This window comes from Marmota monax, unplaced genomic scaffold, assembly GCF_021218885.2.
Source record: "Marmota monax isolate L192 unplaced genomic scaffold, Marmota_monax_Labrador192_F-V1.1 WCK01_AAM20220418_F8-fsc00196, whole genome shotgun sequence".
Classification (NCBI taxonomy): Eukaryota; Metazoa; Chordata; class Mammalia; order Rodentia; family Sciuridae; genus Marmota; species Marmota monax.
The window spans coordinates 3,019,799-3,039,359 of NW_026694390.1; the positions used below are offsets into that span (position 1 = coordinate 3,019,799).

Below are 19,561 nucleotides of genomic sequence, written 5' to 3' on the forward strand. Positions count from 1 at the left end.
GTTCCTGCTTCACTAAAATGGGGGTATCCGTGGTTTCTGGCTGCTACAGGGAAGGAAGAGCCTCCCAGAGGCACAGTGAGCTACCTACCTGGCCAGGAGCAGGGTTCTGAAAAATTCCCCCTGTGTAGGGCTTCCTTCCCAGTGGGCTGCGTGCTCTCAGCAGAAATGTTGCAGGACCTTCCATTATCGGGGAGGTCTCCCTGGGCCTTTCCCAATGAAAGCCACTTCTTCAGGAATAAGCTGGAATCTGTTCTCAGACAGCCAAGTCTATAATTCAGATGTGGAAACTTTCACATCCTAATTTAGGCCAGTTGCTAAAAGATTAAAATGTAGTTTGAGATATATACACATTATATACATTGAACATATAGTAATTTCCATCATGTGTGATGTGGGGTTAATAGCACAGAACTCACAGAGCTACTCTAAAGAGTAAATCCAGCACAGGGAATAGCGCATGATTTAAGTGTTCAGAAAATGCTGGACATCCATAATAGCTAGTATTTATTTACAGGTGAGTTAAAGCTATGTGATTTCCACACATTATCTCATTACTTACTAATGGGGGCAGGGAGGAGTTTCTTAACCCACAGGTCTTGGAGAATGCAGAGAGAGCTTGGGGGGGGGGCGGGGATCCCGGGAGTTGAGGGGGTTCCCTAACTCTAATACTCATTTGGAAACTCATGTGTTCTGTGTACTTTATGGCAAAACTATCTGTGGCTTTTAATTAGCTCCTCAAATAATGAAGAATGCGTTTCTAAATTATTTCTGTGCTGTTCAGCTCGTGCACAGGATGACATGTTCCCACAGGTAAATAATCCTATCACAGCAAGACTATGGTGTTTGTAACCAAATATTTCCTGACCTTGGATAAAACTTCCCTCCCTTGAACTTTGCAAAAATATCCCTCAAGTCATTTCCAGTGTCAGAGGCAATGTGATCTATTTCAGGCTAAGGCGAGCACTTTCACCTCAAAGGCGTTGAGGCTCTGCACTTGGCAAGGGAGAGGATGACTAGAAGTAGGGAGGGCTAAGGGAATTCCATTTGGTGGCCCTTGCTTCTTTGGACCTGGGACTTGCGGTGCGCACCCTCATCCTGCCTGAGTGCTGCGCCTTTAAGGTCCACTGGGGGCGTGATGTCAGCGGCCCGGGAGCACTTAGAGAGGTGAGCCGGCAGCCTGCGCAGCGGGTGACTTGGACGCCGGGTTAGGAGTAAAACCCGCAGAGAGCTCCAGACTCCCACTTTGATCAGAGCACTTGTCCCCCGCGGGCCATGTCCTGCAGGCACTGAGTGAGCACTGCCCTGGCTCTGGGAGGGCGAGCGGCGCTATAGCAGCCATGAGCAGCTTCCAGTTGGAAGACTTTGCCGCGGGCTGGATCGGAGGTGAGTGCCGAGGGGACACTCGCGGACCGGAGCGTGAGCTACCGGCACTGCACCAAGTCCTCTGGCTTTGGAAACTTTGCCCCCCGCACCTTCCTTCACGCGCCGTGGCTGCCGCGACGCCTTGGTGCGGGGACCGTCCCTGGTTCGAAGCCCTCGAGTCCTCTCGGGTGGTCTGGCTACTCAGTGGAACTCCTCTGATTTCATGATTGACCCTGAGCTGATTTGCTTCAACCTTAGGATCCGAGGAGTTTGATCTGGTAATGATTAAGCAGTCCGTAGAGCTCACAGCCAATGGAGCCTCCCTGGCGGGCACCCACCCTTCAGTGACGGGTTTGCACCTGAATCTGGGGACGTGGCTAGCAGGAACTTGGCTGCGAGTTGGCGCTTGGCCCCTGAATCCTGGGCGCGGGATGGTGAGGGGTTGCAAGGTCCGGCTGGCTCTAGGGGGAGCCCGGATTGGAAGGAGCAGAGCGCAGGGAGGGGAGCTCCAGGTTGCAGGTGCTCAGTAACAGCTGGCAGGAACCCTTCCTGTTCTCAGCAGTGGTCAGCCTTCAGCCAATGCGCTCCTTCAAGGTCCTTCCTAGCACTATTGGGCCTACTGGTCCCTTCGCCATCACTCCCTGAGCTGCTCTGCTGGACCTCAGGTGGGTTGCTTGGGCCAGAGGTGCATCCAATTTCCTTGCTTCTCCTTTTAAAATGCCTGTATTCCTCCTTTCTCAAGTATGAGGGAGTAAGTGTAGACGTTTGATGGACCTTGTTGATTGTAAAAAAAAAATTACCTTTATTTTGACCGGCCCAAGATTAAAAGAGATGCTGTTAAAAAATATAAAAAATTAAAAGAGATGCTTTTAAAAATATAAAAAAATTAAAAGAGATGCTGTTAAATTCAGCCCCTCCCCCAAAGGAGGGGCACTAAATAAAAAGATCAACAAACCAGATAAGACTCCAGGTCCTCCCCTCCCACCTAGCAGGCCTCTGATGTTTTCCCTGGTAGCTGGCAACTGGTCCTGCACACACCTTCCTGGACAGAGGTAGCTTTTTCCACAGCACCCAGTTCTGTTGGCACAGGAGCCTGTGGGTGGGGCTGAGAATTGCCTCTCCTAAATTGACCAGCCAGAGGCCCATTTGACATACCCAAGCCCTCTTTGAACAGTCCTTCAACCACTTGGAGGGGTAGACAGAGAGGGGAGACCCCTCCCTGTATGGCCCCTTTAGTTTTCAGTAGAGTTGCAGACGGCTGGGTTTGAGAACTGCCCTGGAGGGTGGGCTGAGGCAGAGGAACCCAGACCTCTGATAAGACAATTCTGAGATTGCCCTTATTTTTGTTTTGTTTTGTTTGTTTATTTGTTTTTGCCTGCCTGAAATGATGGTGAAGGTAGTAGTCACATGAATGCTTACTAGGTGTAACTTTACTGAGGTTTATGCAAAGCTTATTGAAGTTAATTTTACCTATCATAAAATTCATTTCAAGTGTACAATTGAATGATTTTTAGCAACTTTACCAAGTGGTGCAACCGTCACTATAAATGAGTTATTGAGCATTGTCAACCCCCAGGAAGATCTCTCAAGTCCACTAACAGCTGAGCTTTGCTTCCCTTCCTCCCCCTAGACAACCACTAATTTGCCTTCTGTAAATTTGCCTTTCCTGGATCTTTCATAGCAGCTAAATCCTGAAAAGTGGGGTGTCTTGCATTTGTTCATACATATTTCTTTACTAATAACCCTAAATGAAGTGGGTACTATTACATTCTCATTTTACAGATTGGAGGTACAAAGAAATCCTGAGGCCATGCATCTAACATGGGCACTGGTATTCTGACCCAGACAACTGGGCACCAGGGTCTGACTGCCAGGGTGGTAACTCCCAGACTTGTCTATACTTGTTGTCTTTGTTAACAACCTTGTACGGAAAAATTTCCCCATAACAACCTCCACGTTTTACTTGGAGTTATATAAGTCTTGGAGATCCCAAGATCTGGAAACTACTGACCCCCAAATCTCATTTTAAAAAAATCTGGCACCTCTTGCTTTCCAGATGGGTGGGCTGATGAGTGTGAGCAGGGAGACACTGACCCAAGACCAGAGCTGAACTGTGCTCAAGGCAGAGGGAAGCCAGCACTGGTTCTGGGGGACTTGCCTCCCAGCCTAAGGACCAGAGCTCCTTCCACCTTGCTGGGAGGGGTCCTGCAAAGTGGGACTGAAGGCTCCAGGCTTTCTTCTGACCTCCACCGACCATCACTTCTGTGCCACTGCCCAGTTCAGGGATAAGGATGAGGTGAGAGAGGACAGGAAGATCTGGACCAAAGGATTAGCTAAATTCTCTGTCCCTGTAAATACAGAATATTCCAGGGCCCTGACTTAGCTGACTTGGTTAAATCACTTCTGCTGGCAGAGCCATTGTCTCTTAAGTCACTGGACTGGAAAATTTATTTTGGAAGAACAGCTCCTGTTTGAATCTCAGTCACCAGCTTCCACAAGGGCTTCTTTATCTAGGTGGCCTTGCTCTTCCCAGAATGGTACAGGCCTCTGTGAAGACAGGTTTTTTTTAATGAAAAGGTCCATTGTATCTATCACCTTTGGATCTTTAAAAGAACATCATTCAAAAGTGACAATATCTATGGTGCATACCTGTAATCCCAGCTACTAGGGAGGCTAAGGCAGAAGGATCACAAGTTTGAGGCCAGCCTTAGTGACTTACTGAGGCCCTCTCAAAAAAAAAAAAAAAAAAATGGACAGGGGATGTGGCTCAGTGGTAAAGTGCCCCTGGGTTCAATCTCCAGTGCCTGACCCCAACCCCTTCAAATAAAATGAAACAAAGAAAAGTTGAATAATCTATAGATAACTTAAAAGTTGCTGGGTTTTCTCTTCACCCCCTTGCTTTTTGAGTTGAAATTCACATAATGTAAAATTAGCCATTTGAAAGTGTGCAATTCAGTGGCATTTTTTGTACCCTTACAATCCTGTGAAACCATCACCTTTATCTAGTTCTAAACCATTTTCCTCATGATGATTAAAGTAAATCAGGACAGACCTGAAGAATCCCTGGGCAGACAAAGTTAGTGAGGTCTCAAACAGAGACCTTAACATTGCTTAATTTGCAAACATGAGTAAAACGCCTTGGGCTATTTCTTGTAAATTCTTATATTAAAGAAAAGCAGAATTGATGCTTGATGACTCAGAAGTACTCAGCTAACTTATATAACTAGGGACTTTCCAACAGGACTTATCTAAGACAGCACCTGTGTAACCAATCAAATACAGTCATGTGCTGCACATCGAAGTCTCATCTTGGTCAATGATGGACCATGTAGTTGATGGTGGCCATGCCACATAGGTAGGTGTGCAGTAGGCTGTACCCTCCAGGATCCAGGTTTGTGTAAGTACACTCTGGTGTTTGCCCAAAGATGAAACCACTTAACGATGCATTTATTGAGTCTGCATCCCATCATTAGAGCTCACATGATCATGATTTCCCTGCTGCATCTCTGTATCTAGAAGCTTCCTCTGTCATTCTCTTGTGTGTGGAGCTTCTGAACCACTCCTTCCTTGCAGTTGTCCAATTCATAAATGTTTGTTTGCTCAACAAATGCTTTAAAATTTTATTGTGCTTCAGTTTACTTTTTAACATGGACAAAGAAAGTCCTGTACCCATTAAACAGCCACTCCCATCTCCCCTGCCCACAGCCCTGTAAACCCACTAATCTGCTTTTTTTTCTTTACAAATTTACCTGTTCTAGATAATTCGCATAAGTGGAAATTATTATGCCTTTGTGTCTGATGTATTTCACTTAGCATGTGTTTTTTGAGGTTCATCCATATTGTAGCATGTTCAGTACTTCATTCCTATTTATAGCTAAATAATATTCCATTGTATGAATGGACATACCACTCTTGATTCATTGGTTGGTGGACATTGGGCTTTTGTAAATGATACTGACATGAACCTGCATTAATATGTACTAGTTTTTGGTTCTTGGATATATCTCTAGAAATAGAATTTCTGGGTTGTGTAGTAATTATATAATTTGATGTTTAATTTATTTTAAGGAATCATCCAACTGTTTTCCACAATGGTTGCACCCATTCACATTCCCACCAACAACATACAAGACTTCTAATTTCCTACATCCTTGCCAACACTTATTATTTTCCTATCAGGTATACAAGGGAATGTCATTGTGATTTTGACTTGCATTTCCCTAAATGTTGAACATCTCTTCATGTCTTTCTGGGCCATTTGTATATCTTCTTTAAAGAAGTGTTTATTCAAGACCTTTTACCCATAATTTTCTTAGTTGTCAGAGTTTATATATTCTGGATACTAGACCCTTATCACATATATGATTTGCCAATATTTCCCTCCATTCTGCAAGTTGTCTTCACTTTCTTGAGAATGTTTTTTGATGCACAAAAGCTTCACATTTTTGTGAAACCCTGTTTATATTTTTTCTTTTGTTGCTTGTGCTTTTGGTATTATACTTAAGAGTCCATTGCAAATCCCAGGTCATGGAGTTTTTTTCCCCTATGTTTTAGTTTAAGTGTTTTATTGTTTTAGCTCTCCCGTTTAGATTTTTGATCTATTTTGAATTAATATTTTGTATGATATGAGGTAGGGAACTAAATCCATTCTTCTGCATATGCATGTCATTTTATCAGCACCTTATTTTCCTTCTCTGAGGTGCTTAAGTCAAGATTTAGGTTGGCTCCATTTTCTCTGCCTTCCTTGGTACTTGGACTAGTGTACATTGGAAGCTCTGTAGCAACTGATCATCGACTGAATGAGTGAACCCATATACCTGAGTCCTCTGTCCTGTTCCAAGAGCCAGCTGATACAAACAGGAGTCCAAGGTATGAGTGACCATATATTATTCTTTGATCCACAGGTGCAGCCAGTGTCATTGTTGGCCACCCTTTGGACACAGTCAAGGTACAGTTCCCATGTTTCCCATTACATCTTGGAGCCTCTGGTCTGTGCTCACTCTTTCTGATTCTCCTGAGATTCTCTGGTCCAGGGAAGGCTCTCTGCTTCCAGCTCAGAGGTCTGGGGGTGCCAGAAGTCCTGGTTTGGAATGGCTTTCCCCTTTCTACTTGATGGTGAATTTGTTCCTGTGAATGTCCCATCCCTGCCTCAGGTTCTCATGAGTTGATGAAGTAGAGGACAGGACAATGGCCAATATCCTCCTCCAAGTCCCTCTACAGCTGAACAATCAAGAAAGGCTTCAAATGTGAGGTTGCAATTGAGCCCAAAATGTAAGGTTGAATTTCAGATAATTAGGAAAGATGTACCAGGCACAGGGGACAGCATGGGTCTAAAAGGCACTGAGATAGAGATGTCAGGATCCATGCTTGGGAAAGGCCAGATGGCCAGTTTGGCTGATATGTCAGGTTCCTGGTGCAGCTTTGGGTCAGAATCCAGGTAAAGCAGGTCAGCACTCAATCTTCAGAGAACTTGAATGTCAGGTTAGCACCTTGGACCTAGTTGGAAGTGGGAGCCATTGTAACTTGACCAGGCATAAAGGATGTGAAGACTCTAGAGATAGCAGGGCCATTCTGACATTGGGATTTATCTCTGACAGGGGACGGTGCTTGCCTTAGGTCACATAAGTTCAAATCTGAGGAATGAAATGCTACAAAAGAGTGCTCTTTGACCCCACCCTACCCCTGTCTTCTGTCCCCAGAGGTGAACAGGACTCGGTCACCTGGGAACGTGGCCATACATAATTTCTTCTCACTCCTGACTTCCAGATCTCCCTGGGTTGTGCTACAGTTTCCTTTCTCACTATCTTCCTCCCTGTATGATAATGGGCCCCTCTGAGGTCAGAGCTCAGGCCTAGTCTCTTCTCAACTGGAAGATCATCCTACTTGTCTTAATATACATAGAAAAGCAGGGTGTGAATGTTCCATCCCTGCCTGCAGATTCTCATGAGCTGATGGGGGCAGGGGTAACAGAACACTGGCTAATAGGATGGTAGGCAGGGCCAGTGCTGGACAGTGGGCACTTGTGGCAGTGAGCCAAGCAGTACGAGCTTTCCACTGTAGACACAATGAGAGAGATAAAAGGCAGGAACCAGACTTTAGAGAGGGGCTGTATTAGGGCTGGGACTCAAAGTCCCAAAGTGGACTTGGCCTCCAGTAAGCCTACCTCACTGGTCAGTGTTTCTTTACATTTAGAGCCCCTGGAACAGACTGGGACCCAATATAGTTTTTCTGAATGAAGGACAATGGCCCAGAACCACTTTTTCAAAACCACCAGTCAGGTCGCTGTGGGCTTGGTCCCCGGAGGAACAGTGCCCCCAATACTCCTGGCCAAAGTGGTCAGAACTGGGCTCTGGAGATGCCCCCCATTTTGGAAACCATCCTCGAGGCCATACCTTGTCCATGGTCAGCTGAGGTCCTCTGCTGTTTTGGTTGAGGCTGCCAAGGTCTATGTTTTCTCCCATCTGCCTGGGTGTTCAGAGCAGAGGGACCCAGAGGAACTGGAGTTGGGACCAGGAGGCCTGGGGGTCAAGGTGGCTTTTCTGAAGGGGGTGGGGGCTGCTGCAGATAGATGCCAAGGATGGGGTCATCCCAGGGGCTCTGCCTGTCCAGCTTCCCCAGTCCCTTTCCTGGATACAATAGCTGGGAAAGATGGGCTCCTGGGGTCCGTCTTTCAGGGGGCCAGAGGAAGAGGAGGCTGCAGGTCCACAGAGGTGGACGTTTTGTGGCCATTGTCTTTGCACATTCAGGACTGCAGGATGGTAGGTCCTTAGACTTCAGTGAGGAGTCCCAGGTTTCGCTTCCCCAGGGAAGCGAAAAGCAGCCTGGAGTGAGGCTGTAATGTGTGGAATACACGCTAGGGCATCATGGGATTCTGTGGCCGGGACTCAGAGGGCCCTACAACTATCGCTGAGGCCAGGGGGAAGCTTCGAGGCCTACCAACTGAGCAGAAGCAGCAGCCAGTCTCAGGCTAAGAAGAATGTTTGCTCCAAGGAGGGCCTAGACCTTTGCTGCCCACCCTCATGAGAGGGTGGACGAGGAAGGAGCCTCTTGCATTGAAGAGGATAAAGAGTCTGGTTTGTTCGAAGCACTCCTTTGCCAAGCACTTGTTTGAGTGCCTGAGAGAAAGCCATGCAGGGAGGCTGGGAGGACTGTGTCAGGAGCTTTGCTATTGTATGTGGGTGGGCCGGGGGGGGGGTATGTCACAAGGGGAAGGTGCCAATGGAGCCAACTGGAGACACTGAGGGAGGGAGACTGGGCACTTGTCCACCCATCCAGTCCCCGACTGCAGGAGCCATTAGCTGACCACTAAGTCTGATGATTTAGCAGTGAGGGAGGCAAGTGAGGGGACAAACATTCATAGGGGACAATGATTAGGGAACATGATATATGCACAAGGCATTTGTAGGCTGTTGTAGGTGCCAGGGAGAAAATAACGCAAGGTGATGAGAAGGAGTCACTAGGGGCTTCTCTATATTGGGGGGGTCAAGATGGCTTTTCTGAAGGGGAGGTGGTCAAATGATACAAAAAGCCACACACAGAAAACAGAGGTCAGAGTGCTCTGACAGAGGCACAAGCTGGTAGAAAGGCTTATGTAGAAGAGGGTGAGGGCTGCTTCAGATGCCAAGGAGGGGGCTATCCCAGGGGCTCTGCCTGTTCAGCCTCCCCATTCCCTTTTCTGGGCACAATGGCTGCTGGGGTCCATCTTTCAGGGGGCCAGAGAAGGAAGAGGTTGCAGGCCCACAGAGGTGGATGTTTTGTGACCATTGTCCTTGCACATATAGGACTGCATGGTGGCAGGTCAGCCAGGGTGTCCGTTCTTCCCATCAGCCCTGCACACCCAGGCCCTGGCTCCCAGAGTCCACCAGGAGGGCTCTGGAGTAAGTTCAGGTCTGAAGTGGACTGACCAGCATCTCAAGGCTGAGACCTGCTGCCCAGATGTAAAGCCCCCAGGACTCTCCAGAGCCAAGCCAAGCCAAGCCCTCTGGAGGGTCCTCCACACCTCTGTGATATCTGTGGATGCCCACTGGATTCTCTCTGGTCTCCCTAGGGCAGGCCAGGTATCCCAAGAGTGCATCACAGCGAGAAGGCTGAGTTTCCTAGCCAGTAGTTCCAACTCTGCCCTGTTCAGAGCACAGCTTAGTTCAGAGCAAGGCACTGCCTTGAGACAGCTAAATAAACGGCTATCCAGGATCTTAGCCCAGTGCAAGGGGCTCTCCTGGACTGGGCCTTATAGAGACTTTGAAGACTCAGATGCCATTCTTGATGACTTTAGGAAGAAAAGGCTTTCCCTGACCTCCCCATCCTTTCCAACTTGCCTAACTCTCCCTAGTCTGTCCCAATTGACAAGGTGATCACTGGCAGGCAGCAGGGCTGAGCCTGAAGAGCACAGGTTTTAGAACCACGCAGGCTCTGGGTTTGAACCCTACTTTTTGCCATTTCCTGTCTGCATAGCCTTCTGTTAGGACCCAAATCCCTGGTTTAAATATAAGGCAAGTGTGTTGCTCCTGGTACCCAGCAGACATTTCAAATTGGTAGCTACTATTTTTATCAACATCATTCTATATAGATGAAGTTTTTTCTCAGTTATGACATTGTGTGAAAATAGGTAGCTGGGTTTTAACCAAATTTGGAGACATGTGTTTAAAAACGTCAAACTTAAATGGTGTGTATAAATTTCTCTTTGGATCACGGGAACACCTCAAAAGATGGGCAGTCATTGTCCAGAGTGGCTTCCCCAGTCACCTGACCATGGAGCAACTTGTCAAGTATCTACCTCTGTGTGTCAGAGCAAGGGAAAGGGCTGCTATTTCTCTAGGCTGACTTGAGAAAAGTGAGTTGGTAACAAATTGTTGTTGCACAGGGTGTGAGAGACTTAAATGTAAAAAATCTGGTGCTTATCTTAGCTTCCTTAGGCAATTATTCCACTTTCCTGCAAATTGGTTGGCTTAAAACAACAAAAATTTGAAAAAATTTTGAGGAAGCTCAAACCAAGTTGTTGGTCCCTTCCGGAGGCTCTGAGGGAGTCCCAGGACTCTCTTCTGGCTTCCATGTTGGCGGTCCTGGCGCTCCTGGGTCATGACTGCATCGTGCTAATTAATCTCTGTCTTCACATGGTCTTTTCCTGTGGATGACTGTGTGACCAGTCTCCGTCTCCTTTCTATGGATGTCAGTCATTGGATTAAGAACCTCAGGGGAGTGAGTCCTCTCCCTGTCTGTGCTTAGATGCAAACCTGTCCACTTATCACCTAGAAAGTTTGGGGGCCCCTTCCTTTTCTCCACTCTGCCCCTGCACCTCAGGGGGACTCTTTTTAAGCTAGTCTGTGACCAGCCTGAGAACCTGCTGCCCAGGCACCAGACTGGCAATGGGGCTCATGTGACTGACTTTCAGGTCTTGTCCTTGAGGTGTCCCACTGTCCTTTGTTCAACCTGGAACTACCTTCCTTCCCTCTGGTTGACATTTTCTCTGGAGTACCTGTCACTGAGAAAGATCTGGGCAAGTTTAAAGAACTGGAAGTTCAGTCCCAACCTTCCCACCAACTCCCGTAACCCCGGGGAATAGCACTTAGCCTCCTTGGAACCTGGTTTTCTTGTCTGTAAAATCTGCACACAGTACCTCCTTGCTAAGGCTGTCATGAACATTGTTCATGGAGATTCTGAAGAAAGAGTGACCAGCAAGATGGCCCCAACCTGATGGAAAGACATGGGAGGGTGTGGAGAGGCAGATGAGTGACTTGCCTGAGGTCCAGGGCCCACCTGTGGAAGAGTCCAGCTGCCGGGACCTGAGCTGCAGTCCTAGGTCAAGGCTCCTTCCTCTGTCTGCCTGGCCACTGGTGGAGGAGCTAGCCGCTGGCTCCTCAGTGTCACGAAGCTGAGATTTTTGGCATCTAGAATTGTATAAGACTAAACCTGTGTTGCTTCAGCCACTTCCAAAGCAATAGGAAATTAATACAGAGAGTCAGCTTTCTTCATCCGGAAAATGTGGGTGATATCTTGCCTCTCGGCATGGGTGGGATTCAGTGAGGTGACTTCTACGAGATGCCATGTGTGTAATTGGTGCATACTAAATGCCAGCTCCTGCTGTAACCGGTGATCCTAGGGCCATGGGCTTTGCCACTTGCCTCAGGGCCATGCTGAGCTCAACATGCTAGGAAGACCTTTGTTCCATGGCTTTGAAATTATTCTATGGCCTGGGTTCTGCTCTGGTTCAAGTCCCTCCATGTACCATTTTCTTAAGTAGTATGAATTCTCAACTTTAGTGGAAACTTGATCCTTCTGGGGACCCTATCATTGGGTGGATTCGTTATCCAGGGACAACGAGACGGCGTAGGATCTCAAACCTGCTTTATGTGGGACATAGAGAAAGGTCTACATCAAGTCATCATTGTCCTCATTGGGGACACCCCATCCTAAGGTAGACCTCTGCTTAGCAAGGAGAACATGACAACCCAGTTTCCATCTTGCTCTTTCTTCCCGGTGTCCCTCTTGCCACACAATTTAGAAGTGAGTTTCTTCATCACCACCCGGCCTTTCCTATCTGTGGTTTATTTGTCTCCTTAGCATATCACCATTGAACACACATATTTACCTTTGAATTATTTTTTATTGACTATTTTTTCCAGCCCTAGTAAGTTCCATGAGGTCAGAGACTTGGTCATCTCCATTGAGAATTTCCTGAAGTTGGAACAGACTCCTTTGCTGCAGACACTCAACAAATATTGATTGAAGGAGTCAATAAATACATTTCCCTTCCCTGATTATGAAAGTAATACTTATGAACAATGTGATACCCTTTCCTGCTTATTTCCTATGGCTACATGTGTTTATAAAAATAGATGGATGCCAATCAAACCTTTGGCCATGCTACTCATCATGATTATTGCTCCTGGGAGGGGCAGAGGGAGAGAGAGTGGGCCAAAGGAGGTTTCACCTTTATCTGTGATATTAAAACTTTTTAATTGAGAGATTGTATTCATTCCATATTAGTTGTATACTTAAAATCATCTTTAAAACCATATAAGCTAAAGATAATGAAAGTCTCCCTCGCTTATTGTAGGAAAGTTGGAAATGGAGAAAAGTTCCATGCCCCAAAGCATCACTTAGGGGACCACCACCGTGAGGATGAGTGTTCCTCCTGGGTCCTCTCTACTTGCCTTGGTGGTGAGCTCAAGCAGTTTTTGTGAAGAGTCTCCATCTTCCCTGGGTCTTAGCTCCTCAGTGTGCCTGGGTGCTGTGGGAACAGGGCCAGCATCTCCTCCTTTGTGGCTCTCACAGCTCCCTTCCTGCATGGGTGTAGCATGCCATGGTTACCGCCAAACCATTTAATAAGCTACGCATCTTTAAAGAAGTGAAATCCTCCGAGACCAGGGTAGGAGGTGACCTGGGGAATTTTGTGGGCTTCCTCAGACCCTCTGTTTGTCATTTGCTGTCCCTGGTCACCAAAGCCAGCCTTCCTTAGAGGACACCATGCCTTCACCATTCAGCCCCTCAGTTAGCCAGTGCAGAGCAGCCATTGTGCCAAGGCTGTGCTCAACTCTGGGGACAAAAGGGGAAGGTAGACAGATGGCCCTGCCTTATTCGGGTAATCCAACATAAACCCTATGTAAACAAGCAGATAAGGCCATTGCTAAGGTCAGACCCAAGAGAACAGGAGCTGGAGGAAGAGTCTTTGAAGGGGAGGGAACAGTCAGAGAAAAGTCTAGAGGTGGGAGAGATTGGCTGCTCCAGAGATTGGGAATGTGTGTGTGGTGGGCATGGAGGCCAAGGCATGGACAGGAAATGGCCTGTGGGGTAAGGGGCAAGCTCAGGTGTCCTCTACCTTCTACCCGAGGTTTCTCTAGGTACAGGCAGAGTGTAGTATTTATTTTAAGTTTGGTGGGAGTCCACTGAACAGCTTTAACCAGAGTGACGTTGATGTTTGAACATGATCAGAATGATTGTGCAAAGAGACAGGAAGAGGGAAGGCCAGGCCTTCGTCCAGGTGAGAGATGAAGGAGTGAGGACAGGGTGGTGATTCTGGAGGCAAGAAGAGCAGGTCTCCCAGGGATGTGTGAGGTGTGGGAACGATGGACAGAGGCTGATAGGAGAGAGCCGCAGTTGGATATTTGTACTCAGTCGGCAGAGACCATACTTCAGCAGCCATAATTTTTGCACAGCTGACTGGCCATGGTCCTACTTGGAGGCAAAGCAAGCTTCTGCTGCACTGAGCAGGACTGAGTGGGACATTAGAACAGGACAGTGCCTGCAGAAGACAGAGCACAGGCTGGCCAGGCCTGGCTCCTGACTGGGTCACTTTGGGCAGGGTCTTCTTCCTCTGGGGATGCGATTGATTTCATATGACCCGTGTCCTTGTCTGTCTCCACAGACTCGCCTGCAGGCTGGCGTGGGCTACGGGAACACCTTCAGCTGCATCCGTACCATGTACAAGAGAGAGAGTGTAAGTGTCCCCCCCGCCCCGTGGGAGGAGGGATCCCTGCCAGGGTCTCATGGGCTGGGGCCCAGGTCATGGCTCCCACACCAGTGTGTAAGGCAAGAGGCCACTCATTCCACTCATCACCTTGGCCTGATTTTTCCTTCTCTTCTTACCCCACATATTACATGTTACCCTAACTTATCCTGTCACCTACTACAATATTATTGGGGAAAAACCTGGTTCTGTGTAACCTCTCTGGAGAAATCTGAGGAATATAAAACCGCAGTGTGGAAAATTCCTGCATAAACAAGGTGGCCTGCCAGGTTTTGAGTTGGAATGAGTGGCGGGGAAACCATGTGCCCACAGGTATGTATCCCGGTGTGCCTGGGGACACTGAGCTCACCATGTGACCCAAGCTTTTCTGATCAGGGGAGTAGAGGAAGGAGATTGAGAGGGAGGGAGGGAGGATGGGAAAAGGGAAGAATGATAGAAAGAAATGACCCAACTATCCTATGTACATATGGAATATGCCACAGTGAATCTCACCTTTATGTACATCTGTAATGCACTCCTTTAAAAAGAAATATAAATAAATAGAAGAAAGATTGATAGGATAGAGGAAAGGGGGCAGGGGAAAGGAGAAAACGATGGAAAGTGGAAGTACTGAGAAAGTTATATTCCATGCATCTCTAATTATGTCACAATGAACCCCAATATCATGTATGACTATAAGGTACTAATAAAAATTTTAAAAAGAAAAACTGGCTAAAGTTTTGTAACACACATCAGCTTCCTTCTTGAGAATTACCATGTGATATTCTAAGGCCCCTCTTTGAGAGATTTAAAATAAGTTTGAAAATTCAAAGTGAAATGAATATATCTAAAATGAATACAGTGAAACATCACATCATGTACCACCACAAGAACGGGATCCTAATTAGAATAAGTTACACTCCATGTATGTATAATATGACACACTGTACTATCACATACTAAAAAGAACAAATAAAGAAATTATATAAAGTTCAAAAAAAGGAAAACGAAAAAAGAAACAGAAAGTCAGCACAAGCTCTGTGATATTCCTGCAGATTTTCCTTGAGTCCCAGAAAATGTGATCTATGGCGACTGCTCTTTTCTAGTACACTAGGGCTTGGGAGCCTCCTACAATACTGTGACATTGTCCACAGACAAAGGGCATCTTGCATCAGTGTGATTTAACTCTCCCGATTGGCTGCTTTGAAATCAGGGCAAGCACTGCAAACCTAGTACTTGGTGTTCCAGGGTAATGTGGTGTGATCCCCAAGTCCCCTGAAAGTCAGCCCTTGGGTCTGTCTCCATTTTGGCACCCATTCCCCACAGAGTCCACCAGCCAGTGTCCCAGTTCTGGGGCTTTGATGGGGACTGTAGGTGGTTTCTCTGAAGTACCACAGCTCCTGGCTAAGCAGCTTCCAAAGTTATCTGAAGGACCTTGTTATGGAGGAAAAGCCAGAAGCAGTGTGTGTGTGTGTGTGTGTGTGTGTGTGTGTGTGTGTGCGCGCGCGTGCATATGTGTGTGAGGTTCCTGTCTTTGGCAATTAGGGTGCAGCATATGTGGTCAGGATTATTGGATTAGTGCACAACCTGGATTTTGTACAGTGGCTTTTTAGAACATTCCTAGAACATTTTTATTTTGGCATCTGGGTGTTGCCCTGACTCCTCCAAGGGCCTGTGGAATTTTCTGGGTTTCCTCAGAGCCCATGTGCAGTGCTCATTGAGAATGCAGTAGAGAAAAGACCTTGACCCCAGCCTGCAGCACCTCTCCTCAGCCCCCTGTGCAGGCATAGGGCTGCTCTTGTGTCCTTCCGGGGCTTCCCTCTTCAGCCACTTCTGTCAGGAGACATTCATGCTCAGGGCCCTCATCTGCAGGTTGACCCACGTACCCCTGAAGAAACCCTCACCAAGGGCTTAGTGAATTGCACTGTAATTGCCTGTCAATTTGTCTGTCCCTTGCCCTTGCCCTCAACTGCCCTGTCCCTAGACCGTGAGCTCAGTGAGGGTGAAGACTGTTTCTTATTGTCCCCTAGGGCCTGGCACATGGGAAGTAACCAGAAAATGCTTTGAGGGTCAAATAAGGAGATATGTATGGTGGTTAGCCACTTCTCCCTAGGTGTCCCATGGGCCAGCCCCAGACATTGCCACTGAAGCAGCAGGTGGCCTGGAGACCACCACACAGGAGACAAAACATTGTGCAGAAGTGGTTTCTCAGCTGGTTGCGGTGGCTCACGCCTATAATCCCAGTTTCTCGGGAGGCTGAGGCAGGAGGATCGAGAGTTCAAAGCCAGCCTCAGCAACAGTGAGGTGCTGAGCAACTCAGTGAGACCCTGTCTCTAAATAAAATACAAAATAGGGCTGGGGATGTGGCTCAGTGGTCAATTCTCCCTGAGTCCAATCCCCAGTACCCTCCAAAAAATAAAAAAATTAAAAGAAGTGATTTCTCTCCAGCGGCAGGCATGCCTGCCCCTGAGTTTCAGCAGCCCTCTCCTGTCCCATCAGGTTCCTCTTCAAGGCTCTTCACCGACACAGTGGCTTATCAGAGGCCAGGGCAGTGTGGCCTGCAGGGGGCCTGGCCGCATCCCTGGGCCTCATGCTTCCCTCACTGGGTCTCACCACAGGTGTTCGGCTTCTTCAAGGGCATGTCCTTCCCCCTGGCCAGCATTGCTGTCTACAACTCAGTGGTGTTTGGGGTCTTCAGTAACACACAGCGGTTCCTCAGCCAACACCGCTGCGGGGAGCCCGAGACCAGTCCTCGCCACAGCCTGTCTGACCTGCTCCTAGCCAGCATGGTGGCTGGCATGGTCTCTGTTGGGCTGGGCGGGCCCGTGGACCTCATCAAGATCCGGCTGCAGATGCAAACACAGCCATTTCGGGAAGGTAAGAGGCCAGGGAAGGGGAAGCTGGTGTCTGGGGACCTTGACTCTTTCCTGGGTGGCTGAATCTGGGATGGAGTTTTTAACATCCTTGTTATTGAGCAGGACACTCATGTTATCATGTCATGTTCTAGAGATGTTCTAAAAGGCCACTGTACAGAATCCAATAATCCAATAATCCTGACCACATGTGCTGCACCCTAATTGCCAGAGACAGGAACCTCACACACATATGCACAGACACACACACATACACACACACGTGCACACACACACGTGCACACACCCTGCCTCTGGCTCTTCCTCCATGTGTGTTCTCATTACTCTAGCTGTAGTAGTAACTGTCATAAGTCAAGTCTTTAGTACATGACAGGTTATATGGCAGGTACCTGCTGAGAGCTCTGCATGTGTTCACTTAATTCATCTTTGTGACAGTTCCGTGAGCCAGGTGCTACCATTACCTCTGTTTTACAGATGAGAAAACTGAAGTTCCCAGAGAAAACTGTTTCTCAAGAACACTTAGTGACGGCGAGCAAAGACCAGCTACATTATTTGACAGCACCCAATGTCAAATGAAAATGCAAGGACTGATTGTTAAAAGCAACAGCAAAAAAAATAGTTAGGAATTTTACCGCTAACCCAAGCATGGAGCCCGTGTGGCCGCACAGCTCTCAGCCTCATGACGCTGTCCCTGGGCTGAGCTGGGACTCATACCCCTATCCATCCTACAACCAAGCTGCTGGTCTTAGCATTGCCTGCTCCACACACCTGCCCATCCTCTCCCACCCTCCCTGGCTCCTGGCCCTCAGAGCCATTAGAGCTTCGTGTTCTGGCCAGTGAGTGTCATGGGAGGAAAAAACAGAAGGTGCTTGGTGTGCAGAGTCCTGAGTGTCAGCTCTGGAGGAGAGACAAGCTGGGCATCGTAGAAGATAGACTTCAGTACCTCGAGCTTTCCTTCTTAGATCTTCCACTAATTTTCAGTCTCCCCAGGCAGGATAAAACCCTTCCTGGGCCTCTGTCTCCCTTTCTGTGTGGAGGAAGGGCTGGACCTGAGGTCCCTCTCTGGATAAATCCCCTCTCCCTGGAAGCCTCCTGAATGTCCTCCGTATGACCCCTCCGCTCATAGAGGCTGGGGTTAACCCATGTGTCACAACTGAAGCCCCCAAAACTCACTCAGGAACATCCCGACTCAATACCCAGCCCCCTGCCAGGTGATGTCCAGAAGAGGGCCCACACCTGCACAGAACAGGAAGCTGATGTTCCCTGTCGGGACAGGTGGAGGGCCTGAGGCATGGCTGCCCCGAGGATGTGTCTCATCAGCCAGTGTGCACAGTCGCCTTCAGTATGTGGGGCCACCAGGGCGACATGGAACAGGCAGATCCTCACCTTTATCTACTTGAAGTAGTCAACTTAGTTTGATTGAAGGCCTATACCTTGGAGGAATGTTTCAAATTTGCTGATGTGGTCCTGTCCCCAGGAGTGAAAGCAAAGATGTAGAGCGATGAAGAACATGGTAAGCAGAGTCAGCCCCCACACTGGCTGTTTTGTCTGCCCTCTCTTCTCTAGAAATGCCTTAGTCTCTGATGAGAAGAAACCTCTCCTTAAGTCAAAAAGCTCTTTGGGGTCCAGATGCTGCAAGAGGCTCAGGGATGAGGCTCCAGTGCTCCTGAGAGCAGCGCCCCCCCCCTTCCTCACCTGCATCTTGTCCCTCTAAGTGTCCCTTGGCTGTGTGGACACCAAGCCCTCTGGTGACTGCAGGTGCCTGGCAGTATCAGCCACTGAGAAGGGGTAGGAGGCTGACAGGAATAGGAGGCGGTCATTTTGGCCAGGAATTGCTCCAGAAAATGAGGAAGGATGTGGTCTCTTGAACTTCTTTCTCAGGAACCCTCTTGGCCAGAAGTAGAAAACTCAAAGACCAGCTAGGACCAGGGAGGTCACATCAGTGAACCAGAGGTACCCAGGGAAGCTGCCCTCTTCTCTTTTTGTTGAGACCCGTGGCCCTCCTATCAGATTTCCTCTTTTGATTGAAACATGAACACAGGGCATATTCCATGGTCTGCCTCCCTCTGCTGTTTGAAAGACAGCAGCAGCTCAGGCACAGGGTGACAGATGAGGTGTCCAGGAGGCAGTCACAAGTGGTGGAGACTGTGGCCCACATCCACCCGAGGGCATGGCTGTCAGTGCTCCACCTGACAATCATGGAGCCTCTGATGATCCTGTGAGGCGCTTCAGTTGGAAATTGTCAGGTGATTCAATTAAAAGTGACAATAAACACAAACGGAACACAGTGTAGCCCAAAGCTATGTGAATGAGGCTGGGGCCAGCTGAAAACAAATGGTCTCTGCTCTGGGTCACCCTTCTCTGGGTGGTGACTTTGCTGTCAAGGGCATTTCCAGCAGCCTTGGGCACAGCTTGTGGAATCTTTCTTGGCTTGTGATTTTACCCCCAAATTGCCAGTCCAGGTCCAGGATAATGACCATGTGATGTGACGGTCAGTACTTACTGAAGCCAGGTGCCAAAGGCCTTGGCTTCTCTGCTTTGAGACATGCAACAAGTAGACCAGAGGCCACATTGGGGCGAGAGCCCAGTTCATCTGGCTGGGGGCTGGCAAAGAGAGAGTTAGTGACTTCTTCCTGGGTGTCTATGGGTAGTGACCCAGGGTGAGAATTTACAAACTACAGAGCATCAAAAGGAGAGAGAGGAAATGCTTATCTCCCAAATACAGCCCAGAAGTGGATGCACACTGTCACCACGTTAATATGCTTCTTTTTCCAATTCTATATACTTAAGCTAGTGATGGCAAGAGGTTCTACTCATGCCCTATAGACAATTTTATTTCCTTTTGAACTCAACATATTTTGTTATGAAAAGTACTGAAAATCAA

At 48.0% G+C, this 19,561-nt stretch overlaps 1 protein-coding gene across 3 annotated transcripts in view; it reads left to right on the forward strand.

The window, feature by feature from the left end:
- The first annotated feature begins 1,142 nt into the window (after nucleotides 1–1,142).
- Nucleotides 1,143–19,561, forward strand: part of Slc25a48 (solute carrier family 25 member 48) — a 40,583-nt gene continuing 22,164 nt past the window's right edge. The window contains exons 1-4 of one of the 3 annotated variants that reach the window (XM_046468064.2): nucleotides 1,143–1,383; nucleotides 6,267–6,310; nucleotides 13,724–13,795; nucleotides 16,423–16,681. In XM_046468064.2, coding sequence (XP_046324020.1) covers nucleotides 1,338–1,383; nucleotides 6,267–6,310; nucleotides 13,724–13,795; nucleotides 16,423–16,681 — 421 coding nt within the window. In that variant the 5' untranslated portion in view covers nucleotides 1,143–1,337. The remainder of the gene's footprint in view (nucleotides 1,384–6,266; nucleotides 6,311–13,723; nucleotides 13,796–16,422; nucleotides 16,682–19,561) is intronic. The other 2 variants (XM_046468063.2, XM_046468065.2) reach the window with 2 other exon arrangements.